Genomic DNA, 21,394 nt, shown 5'->3' on the forward strand with positions numbered 1-21,394 from the left:
ATTTCCAAATTTCTGATGCTTTTCTCATTTCTCACCTACTGTAGTTTAGTGAGTTTAATGTTAAGGCATGCTAAAATTATACTGACTCCTGCACATATAACGCAATTGAGAAGCGGTAAGAAGTAAATTTGCAGGACCATGGACTGGCTGCCATTTCAGAAGTCTATGACCTCCAGACCAGACCGGTGCCAACTGTCTCCAACCTACATTCCTGTCACTTTTTCAGATTTGTAGGACCAATACGATGTACTTGTTGCACTGGTACTGGGGATGACAATAGGTAGAATGAGGTTCACATGGTTCTAGTCCAACTTCCAATGTGGCCCCTTGATCATGGTACTGTGAATCTTTTTGTTCAACTCTAAAGGGCGCTTTACACGCTGCGACATCGCTAGCGATCGCACCCGCCCCCGTCGTTTGTGCGTCACGGGCAAATCGCTGCTCGTGGCGAACAATATCGGAGGTATGTGTCACACGTACTTACCTTCCTAGCGAGGGTGCTGTGGCCGGCGAACAACCTCTTTTTTTTTTTTAAGGGGGCGGTTCGTGCGACGTCAATCAGCGGGCCACCAATAGAAGCGGAGAGCAGCCGCATTCACGTCACTCCCACCTCGTTGCAGGGGGACGCAGGAACGCTGTTGTTCTTCGTTCCTGGGGTGTCACACGTAGCGATGCGTGCTACCTCTGGAACGACGAACAACCTGTGTCCAGCACGAGCACCGATATTTTGAAAATGAATGACTTGTCAACGATCAACGATTTGGTGAGTATTTCTGATAGTTGGCGGTCGCTCGTACGTGTCACACGCAACGACAACGCTAACGAGGCCGGATGTGCGTCACGAATTCCGTGACTCCAGTGATATCTCGTTGGTGATGTCGTTACGTGTAAAGCAGCCTTAAGTCCAGGCGAAGAAGAAAAAGAGTGGCACCCACCATAGCGTAAAATCCAAATTTATTTCAATTCATGCATAAAAACATGCGGGTCCGCAGCCGGATGCAGGCACTCAGGTGTACGATGGCCGTTTCGCCTGGATTTCATGCTATGGTGTGTGCTACTCCTTTTTTTTTTTTTTCTCTCCTTCGCCTGAACTTATGCTTGGACTCCTTGTCTGTTGAGAATGAGCACCACCATACAGCGTTACCCAGGAGCATCCGATTTCATCCTTCCACCCATAGCGCAGGACCAAGTAATACCGGTGGTGCAGGACCACACCTGTTTTTTTCTGCTTTTTGTTCAACTCTGTTGAGTGAAAATCCAGTATTGATCATGTTTAAGGGTCATTGTCCCGTGGACTTCTAGGGTTTGTAACCTGAGGTCATGTTACACTATTTGCTTACTTGTGTCATTCCCACACCAGTTTGTTATAGTGCAGGCTCAGTTAGTTGGGGCACTGACCCCCTGGTAAGGCGAATTGTGCCGTTTCTTCGATGTATACCATGTCACAACCTCGCTGCTCCAGGGCTCATCGTTGCTTTTGTGTGGTGCTTTCCTGGGGCTTCCAGACTACCTTGTAGATTGTATATACGTAAGTGTTTAATTTTAGGACACTTATACTACCGTACCTTAAGAAGATAAATAAAATTATTTTCTGTAGTCCATGTTATACAAGTTGTGACATTCTTTAAAGGGAATAAACAAATATGATCCTTATTGAAAGTTATTCTCTGATCCCACTTGTGTTAGGCTGCGCTCACACGAGAATACAGTATATTCTCTCATGCCAGATAATCGGATCGATTTACAGTAATGACACTGATCAAAGCCTGCTCTAAGATTGATCGTGGTGTCAGCTTAATGTGGTCTGATTGTTTCACATGAGAGAATCATAGCACAAGAAAGGAAAAGATTGAGAACAAAATGTCTTCATCTTCTCCATGGTGAGTCTGTGGAAATTGGACTGCACTCAGATAACATCCTAGTGCAGTCCGATAATTTCCACACAATGATAAACTTCAATGGTTGCACTCCATCTGATTTATGCGGCAAATTGTTTTTCATACCAAACTGGCATGAAAAAAATACACTGATCGGCACTGCCCCATATTGTAACATTGGTCCGAGAGCTATCTGATAAAACATCAGATAGTACTAGTGATCATATGCTCATGTGTGTGCAGCCTCAGTGAAAGATTACGAACTGCAAACTTTCCTATGTATATGTGCATAAATCCACATTTCTTAAATATTTAGGGCAATTACCTATGCCAGATAACGAAATTTCATAATCTGGGGAGGAATGGGGCTTGGCAATACGCACACATCTTTTCTGAAAGGCCACATAGGCTGCAATACCATTAAGCAAGAGACACCACTAACCAAACAACACCATAAAGATGAAGGAGATCTACAAACAAATCCGAGACGAAGTTGTTGACAAGTCAGAGTTGGGTTCTAAAAAAAATATCCCAATCTCTGATGATCCCCCAGAGCTCCATCAAATCTTTTATCATCAAATAGAACAATAGACCTGCCAAGAGATAGCCGCCCACCAAAACTCTCAGCCCGTGCAAGGAGGGCATTAATCAGAGGCAGCACACAGATCAAAGGTAACCCTGAAGGAGCTGTAGCATTCCGAGCTGTAGCGTTCCCAAGAAGAGACTGGGGAATCTCCATACAACCACAATAAGCCATACAGCTTATAGAGCTGGAAGACAAAAATTGGAAGGCTCATTTTGAGCTTGTGAAAAGATATGTGGGAGACTCCCCAAATGTATGGAAGAAGGTGCTGTGTCAGATAATACCAAAATTTAACTTTTTGGCCACCAAGGTAAACTGTATTTGGCACCAAATCAACACAGCTCATCACCCCAAGAACACCATCCCCACAGTAAAGCATGGTGGTGGCAGCAAAAATGCTGTGGGGATGTTTTTCACCAGCAAAACATGGTGGTGGCAGCAAAAATGCTGTGGGGATGTTTTTCACCAGCATGTTGAGGAAAAATGGTCCATGTCGAGGGGAAGATGGATAGTGTGAAATAAAGGGATATTCTTGAGCAAAACCTGTTTGTCTGTCAGTGATTTGAGACTGGGATGGAGGTTCACCTTCCAACAAGACATTGACCCAAAGCATGCTGATAAAGCAATACTCAAGTGGTTTAAGGGGAATTGTTTAAATATACTGTAGTGGCCTAGTGAAATCCCACACCTTAATCCAACTGAGAATCTGTAGTCAAACTTGAAGATTGCTGTTCACCAGACAAAATCATCTAACTTGAAGGCGCTGGAGAAGTATTGCCTTGAGGAATGGGCAAAAATCCCAGTGGAAAGCTCATAGAGACTTATCCAAAGTGACTTCCAACTTTAATTGCTGCAAAAGAAGGCTCTGCAAAGCACAGACTTTTCAAATGCACCGTACAAATGAATGTCTGTCTGCATTGAACTTGAATGATTTTGAGTCCCAAATTCTATATTGAGTTTGAGGATCTTCCACTGCATGTTTTAATTTAAACTCAGTCATTCCTCCACTTCCCTCTACTACACTGGGCGTTTGCTTTTTGACTGGAATAAGATGCACAGAATAAAAAATCTCCCAAAATTAGCAGAATTGTGCCAACTGGAGTAGAAACTCTGTTTAAATGAACTAGTTCAGTGTAAGGTCCTTAGATTATGTGCACACTGATGTCTTTTTCAAAGCGCCCCATAAAATGAACAAAAAAAAATCACACTTCAGATTTTCGGAAATCCTAAAGAATTTACAAGAAGTGACAAGCCACACACTTTCTTTACTTGAAAATAGAGAGTAAAAGACCCTGGAGGCAAAACTGTGCCAAGAACGATGGCAAAATAGCCATTTCAATAAAACTACCGCCGGTGTGCAATATATATTATATACCCCCTGAAGAAGCAAGATCATTGTATGTGAAACACGCTTTGAGGATTATGCATCTGTGGTAACCTGGCTTTGTGCAACATACTATGATGAGTTAGAGAACTTTTTGCTATTTCATCTTGTTTGTTTTTTGATTACTAAACAACTTTTTATATAAAAGATACTATTTGGGTGAAACCCCTCCCTTTTTTATGATTCTGTAGGCATTGGTAGCATATTCTATACAGTCTATTGTATTTCACATACACTGAGATCAAAATTAGAGAGCATTGTATGATCACTTGCTCTTTCAGAAATAATGTAATCTATATTGATCAACATTTAAAGTTTGTTTTTTTTTTACAAAAGATCCAAAGTTTATCAACATTAAACCTTTTTTTGCCAAAACGTGATTATAATTAGAGAACGGCAATGACTGTAGCACAGAGAAAGATTCTAAGTACATTTTCTAAAGGTAACAATAGTCACCAATCAGTAGGAAGTGTACGGGCCTTTGCTTTGAATGACTTCAGCACATCTGCATCCACAGGACAACTCTAGTCTCACACTGCTCTGGTGTGATTTTGGTCCACTCTTCTTCCAGTCTCTTCCACAGTTCTTTGTTGTGGGTTTCTTGGCCATAACTTTCACACCAAGGATTTTCCAGAGGTTTTCTATTGGGTTTAGATCAGGACTCTGGGCTGGCCATTTCATTGTTTCAATGTTTTCTGTATCAAGGAACTGCTTTACCCATTTTGCTGTGTGACAGGGGACATTGTCCTGCATATAAATTGCTGGCTGATTGAGTGATGAATGCAAGTAAGGAACCGCGTGTTGTTGAAGAAGGTTCTGACACACACTAGCATTTACTCTGCCATGTAGCTGTATGAGAGGTCCAGCTCCTGCTGCAGAAAACATTCCCCAAACCATGACACTTCCTGCACCACCTTTCATTGACTTCTTTGCCCAGTTTGTCGATGAGCATAATGTTTTCCATCAGACCCAAATAAATTAAACTTGCTTTCATCACTAAAGAGAACTGTGGAGCAATTCTCGTCTGTCCCCACATCGTGCTCCTTTTTGATTCTTTCTGCTAATGAGAGGTTTGGTCACCTCAGATTGGGCTTTTGGTCCAAATGTTCTTAAATGTTGTAACATGTATGACGAGACAGATCGTTACCGTGTTCAGTGAATTGGTGATCAATTCCAGCTGCAGTATTGAAACAATTACCCATGGAGTTGTTCTACATTATCCTGTCCTCTCTTGCATTTGTCCTGCGTGGGCGACCAGCCTTCTTGGGGGACTTGAAAGAGTTTGTGATGTTGTAAAGATACAATATTCTCAAAATCACAGACTTGGAACAACCAACTTCTCTTGCTATGGCTGATAGGGTCACCCCTTTGGCCTTCATCTGGGCAGCCTGCTGCCGGGGAGTTTCAGTCAATTTGGAACAGCAAACCGTTTTTGCAAAGTCAGTGCAAACTGGAAAGTTAGACTGCCAGTCCCATAGGGTTTGTCAGATAATTACGGAAATTGGCACCAGATGCCAGATTAATACTTGCAGGTATCTTAAAGTGTTCTCTAATTTTCATCAGTGTTCTTTTTCATTTATCTCATTTACATTTTTATTATCTGCTTTACAATAAATTCAATTTATAAAATACTGCTAGATTACTCATGTTCTGATATAATCACATAGGACTACACAATGACCACAACATTTAGGAAATTGTGTGTGCTCTAATTTTGATCTCCTATGTATATTCTTTATTACATATTGTGCCGAGTCATATTATAGTTATAATTTGATATGACCTATTCGGAGATTGAGTGCACGCTGCTTTTCATTATCTTGACACTGTCTTTTGAAATGTCTTTTTGATGAGCGGCACTTCTGACAATTCTGACTAATTCTGATTAGTCAGTGAGTCTCTCCATTATGTACACGTATAGATGCAATCCCTACAGAAAGCTGCATTTAATGAGGAGGCCTATATTTAGCCCAGGCTGTACATGATGCAAGGTGCACAGGCAAATAATCTATTCCCCACATGAACATTCACTCTTCCTTTACAACATTTTATTCTATGCGCTTTTTATTTTCTGCTTATGTGTAGTCCTTGTTTTCTTCCATACAGCCCTGATTAGCGCACACAAGTGTCGTTCTGCATCAGGGCATTTGGCTGTGTCACGATGATGCCTGCAGTGAATTCTGCTTCCCTTCTCTGCTCCTTTTCTTAACCCTTTATGCATATGTTATATCCGCATCACTGGCACAACAATCACTGTTCACAGTCTTCCTATGGATCAGTTAAGTACTGGTGACAAGGGCTCTAAAGAGTTAATATTGCACATTTTGATTTTTTTTTTTCCGTGACCCTTTCAGAGTTGCGACCTTGTGTTTTAAATCAAGAAAATGGCCTATTGATGAAACTGCTGGCCATAGCATGGCGGATGACTCTGCGTGAATGATGCTCTTTATTATTCTCATCATTTACAGCATACATCATGGGCTTTGGTGTTTAGGTAGTTTAGTTTACTACTGCTTGTAATCCTCTTGTCTGTGTGCTAGGAGAAAAAACAGTTCTTAATCATTATTAAGACTTCTCTTTTATACTGGATGATGATTTTTTAATTTCATCTTCAGAATTGTAGTGAAGGGGTTGCCCGATGGCACCTACTCCTATAGTGGTGGGTACATACCATATTTACATTAGTTTAAATTACCTGCTTAAAATTTATTAACTTCTATGTACTGCTAAGTTTACCCCCAAAAGAGCAGACACCTCCTAAAAGAATCGCACTTACCTGACCCTAAAAAATTAGAGTTGGCAAGTGAATGGGCTCTCACATACAAATCTGCGTCACTGTCAGGTCCCCTTGAGTTCAACAGCTGTGGGCTCCCCCTGGTGACTGGAAGTAGTATCACTTTCGCAGAGTGATGCTGGTACCCGACCTGTTTGTTAGAGCTGCAGTGCAATGCAGCTGGAATGGCAAGGAACCTGACCGCAACACAGATCTCTGTGTGAGATCCCATCCACCATTGGAACTTACCAACTGTAATTGTTTGGGGTCTGGTGAGTGTGATTTATTTTTTTTTTTTTTTTTAGAGGGGGTGAGGTTTCCTTTCTTTTGGGTATGTCTGCTCTTTTTTTATGGAGTCCTGCTGTATTCCTTAAACTAAGGCTTATTTTTAGAGAAGGGCTTTTATTTTAAGCATACTCAAAAAAAAGGCCCCCAAATCCTATCAGGCCTTATTTTTGAGGAAACAGGGTATATAACATATACTGTAATGAGGTACTGCTAATAGCAGGGCAGGGAATATATATGACAAAACCCCTGATGTCAGAAATACATGAGCTATGAGGGTATGTATCCAGACATTACCATGTGTGTACTTTATTGATGGTTAGTAAGAAAATAGAGATAAGGTAAAGGCCTTATAGTAAAATACAATGTTATCCATTAGATACTTCCTAAGAAATATAAGTAATACATAATAAGTCAAGGGTGTAGTATCACTCACACAATGGTGCATGTATCAATATAGTGCTTGATGCGAGAATACTGAATTGGGGTATTGAGAACCCCTTGATCTTGGTATACTGCCTCGGTGTGATTTTTGTGGAAAAGCTTTGGCTTGCATACCAATAATGGGGGTAATGGGGGTTCTCGGTGTCACTAGTGTGAAGGGGTGGGAGCTGGATGAGGCTCGCAACTCTCTCTCAGAGCTGAATATAAATCTAAAAATAAGCGCTAATAGTGTAACACCAGAGGAACAAGTGTAGTATATAGGAAATATACACTCACCTAATTCGGTTGTGAAAGTCACAACCACTAATAAGCACAAGATAAATAGCGTCTGCTGCAGCCCCACGTGGATAAGCATTCAAAATGGAGTAGAGAAGGGGTTAATGCCGCGCATCAACCAAATGAAACTGTATAGATGTTGATGAATAAATATCTCTTCTTTATTTTATCGGTCTACGCGTTTCGAGGTCGAAGCCCTCTTCGAAACCTACGCCTTTCCTCGTTGAAACCTCTTCCTGAGGACCAGTACATCAACAAAAGCCAAAGGCTTTTGTTGATGTACTGGTCCTCAGGAAGAGGTTTCGACCTCGAAACGCGTAGACCGATGAAATAAAGAAGAGATATTTATTCATCAACATCTATACAGTTTCATTTGGCTGATGCGCGGCATTAACCCCTTCTCTACTCAATTTTGAATGCTCAGAGCTGAATATGGCTCTTAAGGTCAGAAAGGTTGTGGACTTCTGCCATAAACTTTAATGGAAAGTGTGAGTGGGAGCCACCTCTCCAGTGCAGAGGAACACAGGGTCCAAATGGGATGCATGGTCCCCTGATGGGGTCATCTAAGCAACCAGACCTCCCACTCTTCTCATATAGCCATCACCATCCTACAGATGTAGTATTTTTCGCATTATCCATACCATGATACTGAAAAAATAATTTTGTTTCAGAAAACTAAAGCTTGACACTTGTAACTTCATGTCCAATGTTTTGTGGTTTAATTGATGTGTCAATCTACATCTGTATGGTGCCATAGATTTTTGTGAAAAGTGTTTACTGGTGTCCACCTTCCTGCTACAGGGAAGTACAGGATATTAATTGGGTATTTCCAGAATCAAAACCTATTACCTGTCCATTGGGGTTATCCTATTGACTGCTACTGACCACTATAACGCTATAAAAAATGTTTTTCCAATTTTAGATATTATATTTGTAGGAGTGGCTGTAGTAAGAAATTGTATAGTAGGGTCTATACCAGTATATAACTTTTTAGGAGCTCTAATGTGTGCTGTAGCTTCCTCAAAATAATTAACTTAAGAATATCCAACACAATTGGCATCTATTTGGAGGAGATGCTGTTGATGAGTCATGTCTGGCATTGATACAAGTCATAACTGGCCAACAAACGTGTGTTTACTTCAGTTTGCTTGTAATTTAGAAATGTCTATAGTGAGAAATTGTATAGTAAGGTCTTCCAGTATACAACGTTTTAGGAGCTCTAACTTGTACTTTAGCTTCCTCAAAATAATTAGCTGAAAAAACCACCATAATTGCCATCTATGCGGAGGAGATGCAGTTGACGAGTCATGTCTGACATTGGTACAATTGATAACTGGTCAATAAAAATGTGTATTCTCCAGTTTGGTTCTAATTTCACAATCTCGTCATATTTTTGCTTATTAATAAATTAATTTTCGTTAGAGAATTAAGAATTGAGTTGCATGAATCCTAGAGTCTGATAACCGATAATACTGACCCGTATTATTCTTCAGGTTGTAGGTATATCAGTCAGGCTGCCGCTAAAAAGAACGTCGATTTTGAGTATGAAGCTCCATTAATGAAGACCGAAGTTCCAGGACCAAGATCAAGAGTAAGTGAACAGCTTGGTTGTTTGCATGATGTACAGCTTGGGGGGTAATGTTGTGGAGACCACCAGCTGGGGTAGAAAGAGATGGGCAATGCCCCCTGGGTATATAGGTATACAGATTATATCTAGAAGAAAGAAAGCTGTTTACGGAAGATTCCTATGTAGTAAATACAAAGAGAAATTGTGGTGAGCTGGGAGATTCTCAAACCCTTGGCAGCTACACCAACCTGTAGTCTTCGAAGGATACCATGATCTGCTATGGCTATCCTTGTCTTCCTCTTCTAATAGGTGCTGACATCATATATATTGAAGATTGTTTGTTATTAATGCATGTCCCAAAAGAAAGGTTTATTGTAAGAGGGATTTTCCACCAAAGACTTGTTTTGCATTTCTGCAAGTTATGCCATAATTTTGATTGGTCGAGGTCGAACTGCTGGGATCCAAGAGACCACCCTGAGACCAGTGGGCCTATTGGAAGGCCTTTTAAGAAACTTTTGCCTAGCCATATTAGCACCATAAAATTGCAAAAAAAATTGTTTTTATTTTCTGTTGGTAACATCAAACCATCTCAAAGTCCACCTATAAAGGAAAGATAAACGTCTAAGTTCTTTACCCATAAATATTTCACCAGATATTCATACCAATACACTGAAGGGTGAAAGCATAAAACCTAACCTAACTGAGATAAAAACCAGGGAAAGTCCTTTACCAAAGTACAGTGCCCCATCAATACTACACCGCCCTAGACATAAAAAGCCTCTATACCAGTTAGTAAAGCCAAGTTCTTTCCTGTCTTGTATGTCATTATTTAGTCTTGCCAGTGATCATACAGAACTGTCAGTTTCTTCTGTGCGTTAATAATTCCTTATATTGTTTTCGATAAAAATTAGGAGATGAAACTTTAACAGGAACCAGAGTAAGGCTATGTGCGCACTGGGAAATGGAATTTTCTTGAGAAAATTCCGCATCCTCTCAAAGATTACCGCACCCGCGGTAAAAAACCGCGGGAAACCGCACCCGAAAACCGCATGCGGTTTGCCGTGGTTTGCTGCGGTTTTACCGCGGTATTATTCGCGGTATTGCCGCGGTTTTGCCGCGTGCGGGTTGGGATGTGCTTTATTGCATTCAATGCAATAAAGCACATTGAAGAAAAAAAAAAAAATACATTTAATTCTGATAGTAGATAGACAGAAGAATAGATAGAGGGATAGATAGACAGACAGAGGGATAGATAGAGGACAGATCGCTGCATTTCCCACGGTCGGCAGTGAGTTCACATTACCGGCCGTGGGAAATGACCGGTAATTACCTCTGCTGTCTGCTGCTTTCATTCAGCGCTGTGTCTGTGACAGTCGCGGCTGGATGGAAGCAGCGCAGGACGTCGGACCTGTGGATTACGCCGGAGCTTTGGTGCGGGAGGGGTTAATAAAATGGTGAACGAGGCTTGTTTGTTTTATTTAAAATAAAGGATTTTTCTGTGTGTGTGTTTTATTCACTTTACTTTACGGGTTGATCATGTCAGCTGTCACATAGACGCTGCCATGATCAAGCCTGGAGTTAATGGCGGTGGTCCCCCACCACCATTAACCCCTTGAATTACCTTGCCACCACTGCTACACGGTGGCAAGAAGAGCCGAGGACACTCCGGTAGTGCCGCATAATGCATGCGACAGTCCCGGGGCAGCTGCGGCTGATTATTCTCGGCTGCCGGAGGGGGAGTGAGGCGGGGGACAATATCCCTGCCCCTCTCCCTCCCCAGCCTGAGAATACCAGGTCGCCGCTGTGTGCTTACCTCGGCTGGACGGTAAATATGCAGCGGAGCCCACGTTCTTTTTTTTTATATTTCCGTTTTCTTTCTATGTGTGTTCTACGTGTCTGTGTCTGTGTTCTGTGTCTGTGATGTCTGTGTGTGTGTGATCTGTGTTTGTGTTTACTCTATGCACGGCTTCCTCTTCCTGTAATGACATCACTTCCCTGCAAAACCGCAGACAAGCGATGCACATTACCGGAGGTAAACCGCGAAATACCGCAGGGAATAACGCAGGAAAACGCAGTGAACTGCACAGAATTTGCTGCCTGCGTTATCCCCTGCGGGATTTCATGATTAACATTGGAGTCAATGGAGTGAAATCCCGCAGCGATGTGCGGAAAAGAAGTGACATGCAATTGTTTTTGCTGCGGGATTCCCGCAGCAAAACATGCAGCTGTCAAATTCCGCCTAGTGCGCACAGGATTTTTTTTCTCCATAGGAGTTGCTGGTGATTCACTGCAGAGATGTTATGAACATTTTCTGCAGCGAAACATGCAGCAAATCCGCGGAAAATCCGCGGCAAAATCCGGTAAGTGCGCACATAGCCTAAGACTGCTTGTGGTATGAGAAATCGTCTGAGAGTTCCCATAGTCAATTGTATTCTAAGAATTAATATTGTTGTTGTTATTTCTTATTATAGCACCATTTATTCCATGGCGCTTTACAAGTGAAAAGGGGTGTACATAATAAAAACAAGTGCAAAAATCATGAACGATGCACAAGACGGACTGGTATAGAGAGGGGGAGAGGACCCTGCCATTGAGGAATCGCAGTCTACAGGGGCTGGGTGAGGATACAGTACATGGGGGTAGAGCTGATTGTGCAGCGGTATAGTGGACTGAGGGTTATTGCAGGTTGTAGGCTAGATGGAAGAGGTGGGTCTTCGGGTTCCTGTTAAAGGTCTCCAAGATAGGCAAGAGTCTGATATGCTGTGGTAGAGAGTTCCAGAGTATGGAGGTGGCATGGGAGAAAGCTTGTATGTAATTGTGGCAATATGAGATAAGAGGGGCATAGATAAGGAGATCTTGTGAGGATCAGAGGTTGCGTGCAGGTAAGTACCGGGAGACTAGGTCACAGATGTAAGGACAAGACAGGTTGTGGATGGCTTTGTAGGTCATGGTTAGGGTTTTGAACTGGAGTCTTTAGCAATGGGAAGCCACTGAAGAGATTGACAGAGAGGAGAGGCTGGGGAATAGCGGGGGGGACAGGTGGATTAATTGAGCACTAGAACTTAGGATAGATTGGAGGGGTGTAAGAGTGTTTAAATGGGGAGGCCACAGAGCAGGAAGTTGCAGAAGTCGAGGCAGACGATGATGATCAGTATTAACCCAGACATGATGTTACTCCAGTCAAAATGTCCCTTAGTTTATCCCAATCCCAGTATATTCAAACTCATATAAAAATGTCACTGTCACAACTCGTTCCTTTAAAGAGCATCTGTCAGCTGAATTTCACTACATCCACCCCACCTCATACTATTTATGAGTACATAACTCTTTCAAATACAAGTCCAGAAATGTCTTTTATATGGCTGTTATGTTCTTCTGTTACTGAGAAATCAACATTGTAATTGATATACAAATGAGTCTGAAGGACTATGGTAGTTTTAAAACCTCTGTCACTCCAGATCTATTTCCCCCACCCAGCGGCGCCACCTCCTGCTTGATTGACTGCCTCCATGATATGTGTATTAAGGCAAAGGAGTCATCAATCAAGCAGTAGGAAGCGGCACTGGGTGAGAAATAGATCTGGAGTGACACTGGCTTCAGATCTACTTTAGTCCTTCAGCCTGATTTGCATATCTGTTCAAATGTTGATTTCTCATTAACAGAGGAACAGACTGGTTATGTAAAGTTATTTCTGTACTTGTCTTTGTAAAAGCTACATGCTCATATAAATATTTTGGGGTGTGGTATCCTGCTGACTGATTCCCTTTAAGCAGATGTACACTGAATTAATTAGGGGACTGCCTCATAAATCTCGTGGGTCTGCTGACTGTTGTACTGCCTACAATGGCTCTGCATCCCATATGGCGTTAAATCACTGAAGACTCGCGCCATCACCACCCCTAGGCTGGAATCCTTAGTATTTGCTAACTAAATAATGCTGTGCTGCTTCAAGACACAGATCTAGAACACATGGGAGCGCCAGGTAGTGAACTGTCTGTCCTTATATTAAGTTGTACAAAACATATTAAGATTTATTTTTGTTTTTACAAATATAATGTCTATAATGGTTTTACTTTCATTTTTAGGAGCTAATCAAACAGTTGAATGGTATCCAGGTAAGTAAGAATGGCCGATCTCCTGTGACTTCAGTGATACAGAAAATTTAAAGTATTAACTAGAGACGGATGGACCCGTGTATGTTCGGGTTCACCGGGTTCAGGCGGACTTTAGTTAAAAGTCCTTTCGGCATCCAGAATTGACCTGAACTTATTCCCAAACCCCATATAAGTCAATGGTGATCCAAACGAACAGGCTCGACTCAAGTTACAAGTATAATGTAAATCAATGATTGGGCAGTTAGTGTCTCGGCCCACATACAGCCAGCCATAAACAGAGCATTTCCGGGGGATGGAGGGTGTGGTTTTTTATTTTTTTTATTTATTTATTTTTTTACACACAGCATCTGAAACTTTTGTTTTTTACTCCCTGTTAGAGCCATTCAGAAACTGGGCCGAGCACTGAGCATACTTAATAACTCCTATGCTCGATCGAATGGCATACGTAGAGCATCCGAACTTGGACATAGACTTTTTTGCTTTATAAAAGACTGTGTTCGGGTTTGAGCCCAGACACCCAGTGTCCGGTACAAACCCCGACCTTTACAGTTCGGGTTTGCTCATACCTACTATTAACCAAACCAGAATATATGAAGTAGATAGTGGTTCCTCTTTGCTGCCCACGTGACCAAAAACGATGAGTTGCATGAAAAATTGCCAAGTTTATTAATCTACGTGTTTCGGAGCGATCTGGCTCCTTCCTCAGGATAAAACCATAAAGGACCAGATCGCTCAAACTAGTAAACCTATACATTTTTCATGTGACTCATCGTTTTTGGTTATGTGGGCAGCACCGAGGAACCACTATCTATTTCATATATTCTGGTTTGGTAGCTCTACACACATGGATCTGCACCAGCCTTTATGTCTACATAGTGATTGTGTCTCACACAGCCACCCCAGGTGGGGAACGTATCTATCCCCCCTCACCCCTGCTGTTATCAGGTATCACCCTATTGTACTTTTCATTTTTCACCTTTAGTTTACTTCCATTAACCAAACCAAGAAATCTGAAAAATATTGAAATATAATTTGTACCTTTTCCAAGATGAGTCCAGTATCACCGATGGTGTCATCTGCCATACCTTGTGTGAACCGCTTGACTCTGAGCTTTTTACCTGATCAGGGTTCAACTTGCTTTATTTCTTTATCTTTGGATGAAGACTTGATAAATTGTGAACATTGATAACCATTTTGTTTTCCCCTAGAATACAGACGCCGTGAACTTTTTTTGCAATTATGAAGACAGTCGTGGAAATTATCTTGTTGATGTAGATGGCAACCGAATGCTGGATCTGTATTCCCAAATATCGTCCATTCCTATTGGTATGTGACATCTGGTGTTTTCCTTTTTAGATTTCTTATTTTTCCTTCTGTGTTTTCAGTTCTGTCCATTCTTGGCACATTTCTTAGTGAGGAGAAGCAGACTCCACGCTGATGGAGCCAAACAAAGTGTATTAATATCCTAAGAGCAAAATGGCTCTGAATGCAAATCAGTTCTAAGAAGACTCTTTAGATAATTATTAGGATGTTACTCTAGATTTTCTTTCTGTCACCTGATTAGGAGAGAGATGATTATAAATGTAACAGAGGCTTGGAGATGACATTACCCTTCTAAGAAATCTTATTTAACCCCTTCACAACCGTGGACAGATATATCCGTCATGGAGCGTGTCCCGTTAAGCCCCGCCCCCTGCCGCGGGCAGGCGGTGGCGGTCGGCACACATATTAGCTGTTTTCAACAGCTGACATGTGTGCCTGCATGTTGCGAGTGGAATTGCTTCCACTCGCAACATTTAACCCCTTAAATCTTGCTGCCAAAGTCTGGCAGCAAGATCTATATGCGCGCGGCCATGTTTTTTACTTACCGCCGCCCCCACCGGAAGTCACGTGCGTGATCACGTGACTTTCGGTGATTGCCATCGTAGCACAGGGTCATGTGATGACGCCTGCAGCTATGAAGTTTCACTTTCGTTTTCCCTCGGCCGCTAGCAGAGAGAAACAGAAAGTGACTGAATCTGCTGTTTACAGCTGTATAGCTGTGATCAGCAGATAGATAAGAGCGATCGGATTGCTGATCGCTATAGCCCCCTAGGGGGACTAGTAAAATAAAAAAAAAAGTAAAAAAAAAATTTAAAAAAATAAAAAAAACCTTAAAGTTCAAATCACCCCCCTTTCCCCCCAAAAATAAAGTTGAAAATTAAAGGGTTAAAAAATAAATAAATATACACATATTTGGTAGCATCGCATTCAGAAATGCCCGATCTATCAAAAAATAAAATCAATTAATCTGATGGGTAAACGGCGTAGTGGCAAAAAAATTCCAAACACCAAAATTACGTTTTTTGGTCGCCGCAAGTTTTACGCAAAATGCAATAACAGCCGATCAAAACGTAGCATCTGTGCAAAAATGGTACCATTAGAAACGACAGCTCGAGACGCAAAAAATAAGCCGTCACTGAGCCATAGATCCCAAAAAATGAGAACCCTACGTGTTTCGGAAAATGGCGCAAAACGTGCGCCACTTTTATTGGACAGGCTTGTGAATTTTTTTAACCCCTTAGATACAAGAAAACCTATACATGTTTGGTGTCTACAAACCCGCACCGACCTGAGGCATCATACCCACACATCAGTTTTACCATATAGTGAACACCGTGAATAAAACATCCCAAAAACTATTGTGCCATCACACTTTTTTTTGCAGTTTTTCCACACTTGGAATTTTTTTGTTGTTTTCCAGTACACCATATGGTAAAACTTATGGTTTCATTTAAAAGTACAACTTGCCCGCAAAAAATAAGCCCTCATATGGCAAGATTGATGGACAAATAAAAAAGTTACGGCTCTCGGAAGAAGGGGGGCAAAAAACAAAAACGGAAAGTGCCCCGGGGCTGAAGGGGTTAATAAACAGAGCTGAAAACGGAAATTATTATTCATATATTTCAGTAGAAAGGAAGATAGGACAGAATAATCGAGAAAATGTTAGTGTGAAAGCTTCCATCATGGTAGTCATTAAATTTAAGTAAAGCTTCATTAAAGTGGTTGTCCACTACTAGGACACACCTACTAATTCCACTTGTTTCCTCCAGGTATAATAAGAGAACCTGTATTTCTCTCCCGTTCTGGCGCCGTTCCAGCGCTGTCTGTAACCGCGGTTCGGGGCTCACATGACATTGTGATGGCACGACGAGCCACGCATCCAATCACCGCTGGCTTTTCTCTCCCTGTCTTGGGATCAAATGAGTTAACCAACAGGATGTGACGCTGCATCTACCACTCAGGTAGTAGTGGTAGTTGTGGCCGTAGTCGGAGGTGATTGGACGCGGGGTTCACAGGACGTCACAATGTCACATGAGCCCAAACCGCAGTTACCAACAGCGCTGGAACGGCGCCAGAATGGGAGGTAAGTACAGGGTCTTTTACTTTAAGTGGGGGATCAAGTGGAATCAGAAAGGGTTGTCCTAGTAGTGGAAAACCCCTTTAAGGAGAAAGTAAAATATTCTGTTAATCACGCTATTCAGTGTGCCCACGATAAGTAATGAGGCGAGCAGCTCTGTAATCTCCGTACAATGGTTTCCAGTTTCCTTCCACACTCCCAAAAAAGTTTGATAAGTTGACTCTGTTAAATGGCTATGCCCCCCTCCGCCCCCCAAAAAAATAATGCAAGAGATGTACCAATAAGATAGGTGGTAACTTGCCGATCACTTGGAGACCCCGTGTTGGACCATCTTTTTCATAAGTAGGAGAGAACTTGAATTTTTGGGAATAGTCCTTTAAGGATATGATCCCAAGAGGGAAGTTCTCCATAGTGCTGAGGTTTACATGCTCGACTTTCACTCCATTGCTTATGTATGGGACTGCTGGAGACAGTTGTACTATATTTTCTCTGGCAATCTCTAGTGCTAAAATCTTAGTGGCCATCAGGAATCCATATTAGTAGTCTGTATTTAAGAAATCCTTTAAGATATTACACTGTAACAATTTAGTTTATATTAGTTTGTTTTTCTGTAATTTTCCCAGACACCTGAAGTTATAGTTCTTATCAATATTTAGTGAGAAAGTACATGTTAATAGTATCACTCAGTACCACATAGTTCTCTTATCAATGTTTATTGAGAATGTGAGTGTTTATAGTATGGTAAAACATCTGAAACCAGGAGTTTTTGGCATGTCTCATCCAGTGACGTATTTGTCCGGTGTAGATTGACATCTGAAGAGTTGGCCACTTATAAGAGGGATACTATATTGGACAAATGGAACCTGTTAGAGTTTGCGTAACAATTGGTTATGCAAGCATTTGTTTTCAAGTGAGATATAAACTAGTGAAGATTACAGCAAAGTCAGAAGCCTATTTACCTGGGGAGGGGACGCCCATGACACCACAGTGTGGATCCCAGGAGTTTCTCTATCCTCCCTGTTTCGCTTCTCTCTCACACTATTTCCTATTTTCTGTAATCATTGAATCATTGTAATAAAATGAATCGCCTTCTTTAAAACCGTTTCCGATCCCTTTAAATACTTGGCAAAACACAATCTGATTGACCATGAATGGAGCAGAGTCCATACATGCGCACCTCTGCTTCATCATATTATGGCTTTTGTTTTCAAGATATGATTGCATAATATGGGAGTATGGCTTCTGAAGAAATGAGAACGGTGCAAAATGTTTGGGAACAACTTCTTAAGTTCATGTTTCAGTGTTCCAATATATTACTTTAGATTTCCCTAAAGCCGTTAAGGCCCTTACTGCCCCTATTCTCCAATTCTCCAATGCATAGTGATCGCAAAAGATGTGGACATTGTCTTATAAAGTTGCTATAGAGAAACATTTGTGGCCAGGGGTAGGATATTTTTTTCCCCTAAAGTGTAAAATCATGTCCAGATGACTGATATGACCAGACCTGGGCAAGGGGCGGCCCGCGGGCCATATCCGGCCCGCCTACTCTCTGTGACCGGCCCGCCTGGCTCAGGGCGTCCTTGCTGGCCGGTCACTGATGAGAGCAATCTGACCTGTTGTCCGGAGCTCCAGGCTCCAGGAGGCCCGTGGTCAGATTGCCCACATCACACGCTGCGTGCTGGGTAGGAAACAGAGAACAGATCCTGCAGCTCCGCACAGTCAGTGCAGGCAGCGGAACGCCGGAATCTCTCCTCTGTTCCCTGTTCGGCACTTTTCTCTGTGACACACGCGCGTCCTGATATCGTCAGTACGGCGCGCGTGTGTCATTTGAAAAGTTCCCGCCCGGCAGCAGAAGAAGCTGCAGCGGCGGGGCCCATATGGAGAGAAGCAGCGGCGCAGCCTGGGCATGTGAAAGAGAAGCCGCTCAGCAGGGAGCTCGTACTGAGGTGCCTGAGGAGGGGTCAATAAGAAGAGAGAGGTGAGTGGTTACTAGTAACCTGCGGGGGGGGAGGGGATTAACTGTTGACAAATATTTGGGGTGTAGTGGTGTAGTATATGGGAATGTAGTTTTACAGGTGTGGTATATGGGGGGGTGTAGTATATAGGGGTGTAGTATAATACAGGTGTGTATAGGGGTGTAGTATAATACTACACCCCTATATACACCTGTATTATACTACACCCCTATATACACCTGTATTATACTACACCCCTATATACACCTGTATTATACTACACCCCTATATACACCTGTATTATACTACACCCCTATATACACCTGTATAATACAGGTGTATATAGGGGTGTAGTGCTGTAGTATAATACAGGTGTAGTATATAGGAGTGTAGTATAATACAGGTGTGTATATAGGGGTGTAGTGCTGTAGTATAATACAGGTGTAGTATATAGGAGTGTAGTATAATACAGGTGTAGTATATAGTGGTGTAGTATAATACAGGTGTAGTATATAGGGGTGTAGTATAATACAGGTGTGTATATAGGGGTGTAGTGATGTAGTATATAGTGGTATAGTATATAGCGGTGTAGTTTATTACAGGTGTAGTGTATAGGGATGTATATTACAGGTGTAGTATATGGCGGGTGTAGTGATGTAGTATATGGGGATTGTGTGTGTATGTATGTATACATTGTGTGTATGTGTATATATATATTAGATACACACACAGTATATGTGCGTGTGTGTGTGTGTGTGTGTGTGTGTATATATATATATATATATATAATATATATATATATATATATATATATATATATATATATATATAATATTATATATATATATATATATATATAATATTATATATATAATATTATATATATATATATATATATATATATAATATTATATATATATATATATATATATATATATATATATATATATATATATATATATATAATATATATATATATATATATATATATATATATATATATATATATATATATATATATATATATATAATGTAGAACAGAGTTAATTATATTAGTCCGGCCCTCTAAAACCATCCCAACTTCTCATGCGGCCCCATGGGAAAATTAATTGCCCACCCCTGGATATGACTGTAACATTCCGTTAGATTGCTGCTAGCAGTCATCAGTATTCAGAGACATATGCAGAGAAGGAAATCCCTGGCAACTGAACAAAAAATGTTTTCACACTGAAAAGCCAGAACCATATGCAGGGGGGGGTTTAGAGATAGGAACCGATTATTTCACTTGCATGTCACATTCCAGTATTGAGCTAACCAAGAGGAGCACATTGAGTAACGGTTATTAGTGCCGAGTGGAAAGGGGTTAGATGTAGATGTGGTCTGGAAATTCAATTCCCTGTATGAAGCTCTCGGGGTCAGCCTTGCTCGCGGTCCTGCTTGCAACTGTTTTTTGCCGCAGGATGCCCTGGAGATAACTGCGAGGCAGCAAACTCTGGCTTTGTACATGTGATTCATGCTTGAACAACTTTCTGTGTTACAAAGTCATTTGCGAGCAGAAGTTCACCTGACTCAGAAAGGTCTCGCTGTTTTCCTAAAAATAAGCCAGAGGCGGGCTTTGCACGTTGCGACATAGCAGGTGCGATGTCGGTGGGGTCAAATCGAAAGTGGCGCACATCCGGCGTCGCTGTTGACATCGTAGTATGTGAATCCTTTTACATACAATTAACGAGCGCAGAACCGTCGTTATCGTATGATCGTTGTAGGGTCCGACATTTCTATAATTTTGCAGCAGCGACAGGTACGATGTTGTTCCTCGTTCCTGCGGCAGCACACATCGCTGTGTGTGAAGTCGCAGGAGCGAGGCACATCTCCTTACCTGTGTCCCGGCTGCAATGAGGAATGAAGGAGGTGGGCGGGATGTTTACGTCCCGCTTATCTCCGCCCCTCCGCTTCTATTGGCCGCCTGCCGTGTGACGTCGCAGGGAAGCATAGCGATAATGAGCGATAATGTTCGCTACGGCAGCAATCACAAGATATTGCTGCTGCGACGGGGGCGGGGACTATCGCGTTCGACATCGCAGCATCGGCTTGCGATGTCGCAACGTGCAAAGCCCGCCAAAGTCATGGTGCATCAGATCCTTGTCGTAGCCCTAGCCTAGGAACAGATAAGATAGCGAGAGCTGCTTATACTTTTGAGAAATATAAATAATGTCAGGGCCCATATAAGATGCAGAGTGGAGAAAGGCTTGTGGGGCGCCCGATCAACGTATCATTACAGGCAATCCTCAGGTCAGAAGATGGAGATTCCAACACTTTTTCAATTTCTTTTTCAATTCAGACCCCTCCAATCCCTGAATGCTGCCATCTTTGGCCTGATGATTAGTAAAGATTATGCCCTCATTATTTATGTCAACAGAGTGTCCCTTACTTATCCCCTGGTTTCAATTGATAAATTTTTACCATTGAATTCTAGCACCATAAATGCGTGATAGAGGAATGGTGTCATCCCCTGCAGGAAGAGGGCTGTGATGAATACCAGCCTCCCATGAGAACAACTGAGAGCAGAGATATTAGCAGATGCGGTCCATTCTTTTTCCTTTTTCTTTGCAAAGCAAAACTAATTCTAACAGTTAATATACTGTATGTACCCCAAAATGTCGCTTTAATCCAGACTCTGATTTAGTTCTGAGAAGGCTTTCAGTCAGTGCCGCTGGTCGTGATTACAGCCAGCACAC

The 21,394-nt window shown here is 41.8% G+C and overlaps 1 protein-coding gene across 2 annotated transcripts in view; it reads left to right on the plus strand.

Annotated features, from left to right (window-relative positions):
* Positions 1 to 21,394, plus strand: part of LOC142245289 (4-aminobutyrate aminotransferase, mitochondrial-like) — a 192,724-nt gene that overhangs the window by 110,665 nt on the left and 60,665 nt on the right. For both annotated transcript variants that reach the window (XM_075317899.1, XM_075317900.1), the window contains exons 3-5: positions 9,116 to 9,213; positions 13,275 to 13,304; positions 14,513 to 14,630. In XM_075317899.1, the coding sequence (XP_075174014.1) occupies positions 9,116 to 9,213; positions 13,275 to 13,304; positions 14,513 to 14,630 (246 nt within the window). The remainder of the gene's footprint in view (positions 1 to 9,115; positions 9,214 to 13,274; positions 13,305 to 14,512; positions 14,631 to 21,394) is intronic.

This window comes from Anomaloglossus baeobatrachus, chromosome 7 (genome assembly GCF_048569485.1).
Source record: "Anomaloglossus baeobatrachus isolate aAnoBae1 chromosome 7, aAnoBae1.hap1, whole genome shotgun sequence".
Classification (NCBI taxonomy): domain Eukaryota; kingdom Metazoa; phylum Chordata; class Amphibia; order Anura; family Aromobatidae; genus Anomaloglossus; species Anomaloglossus baeobatrachus.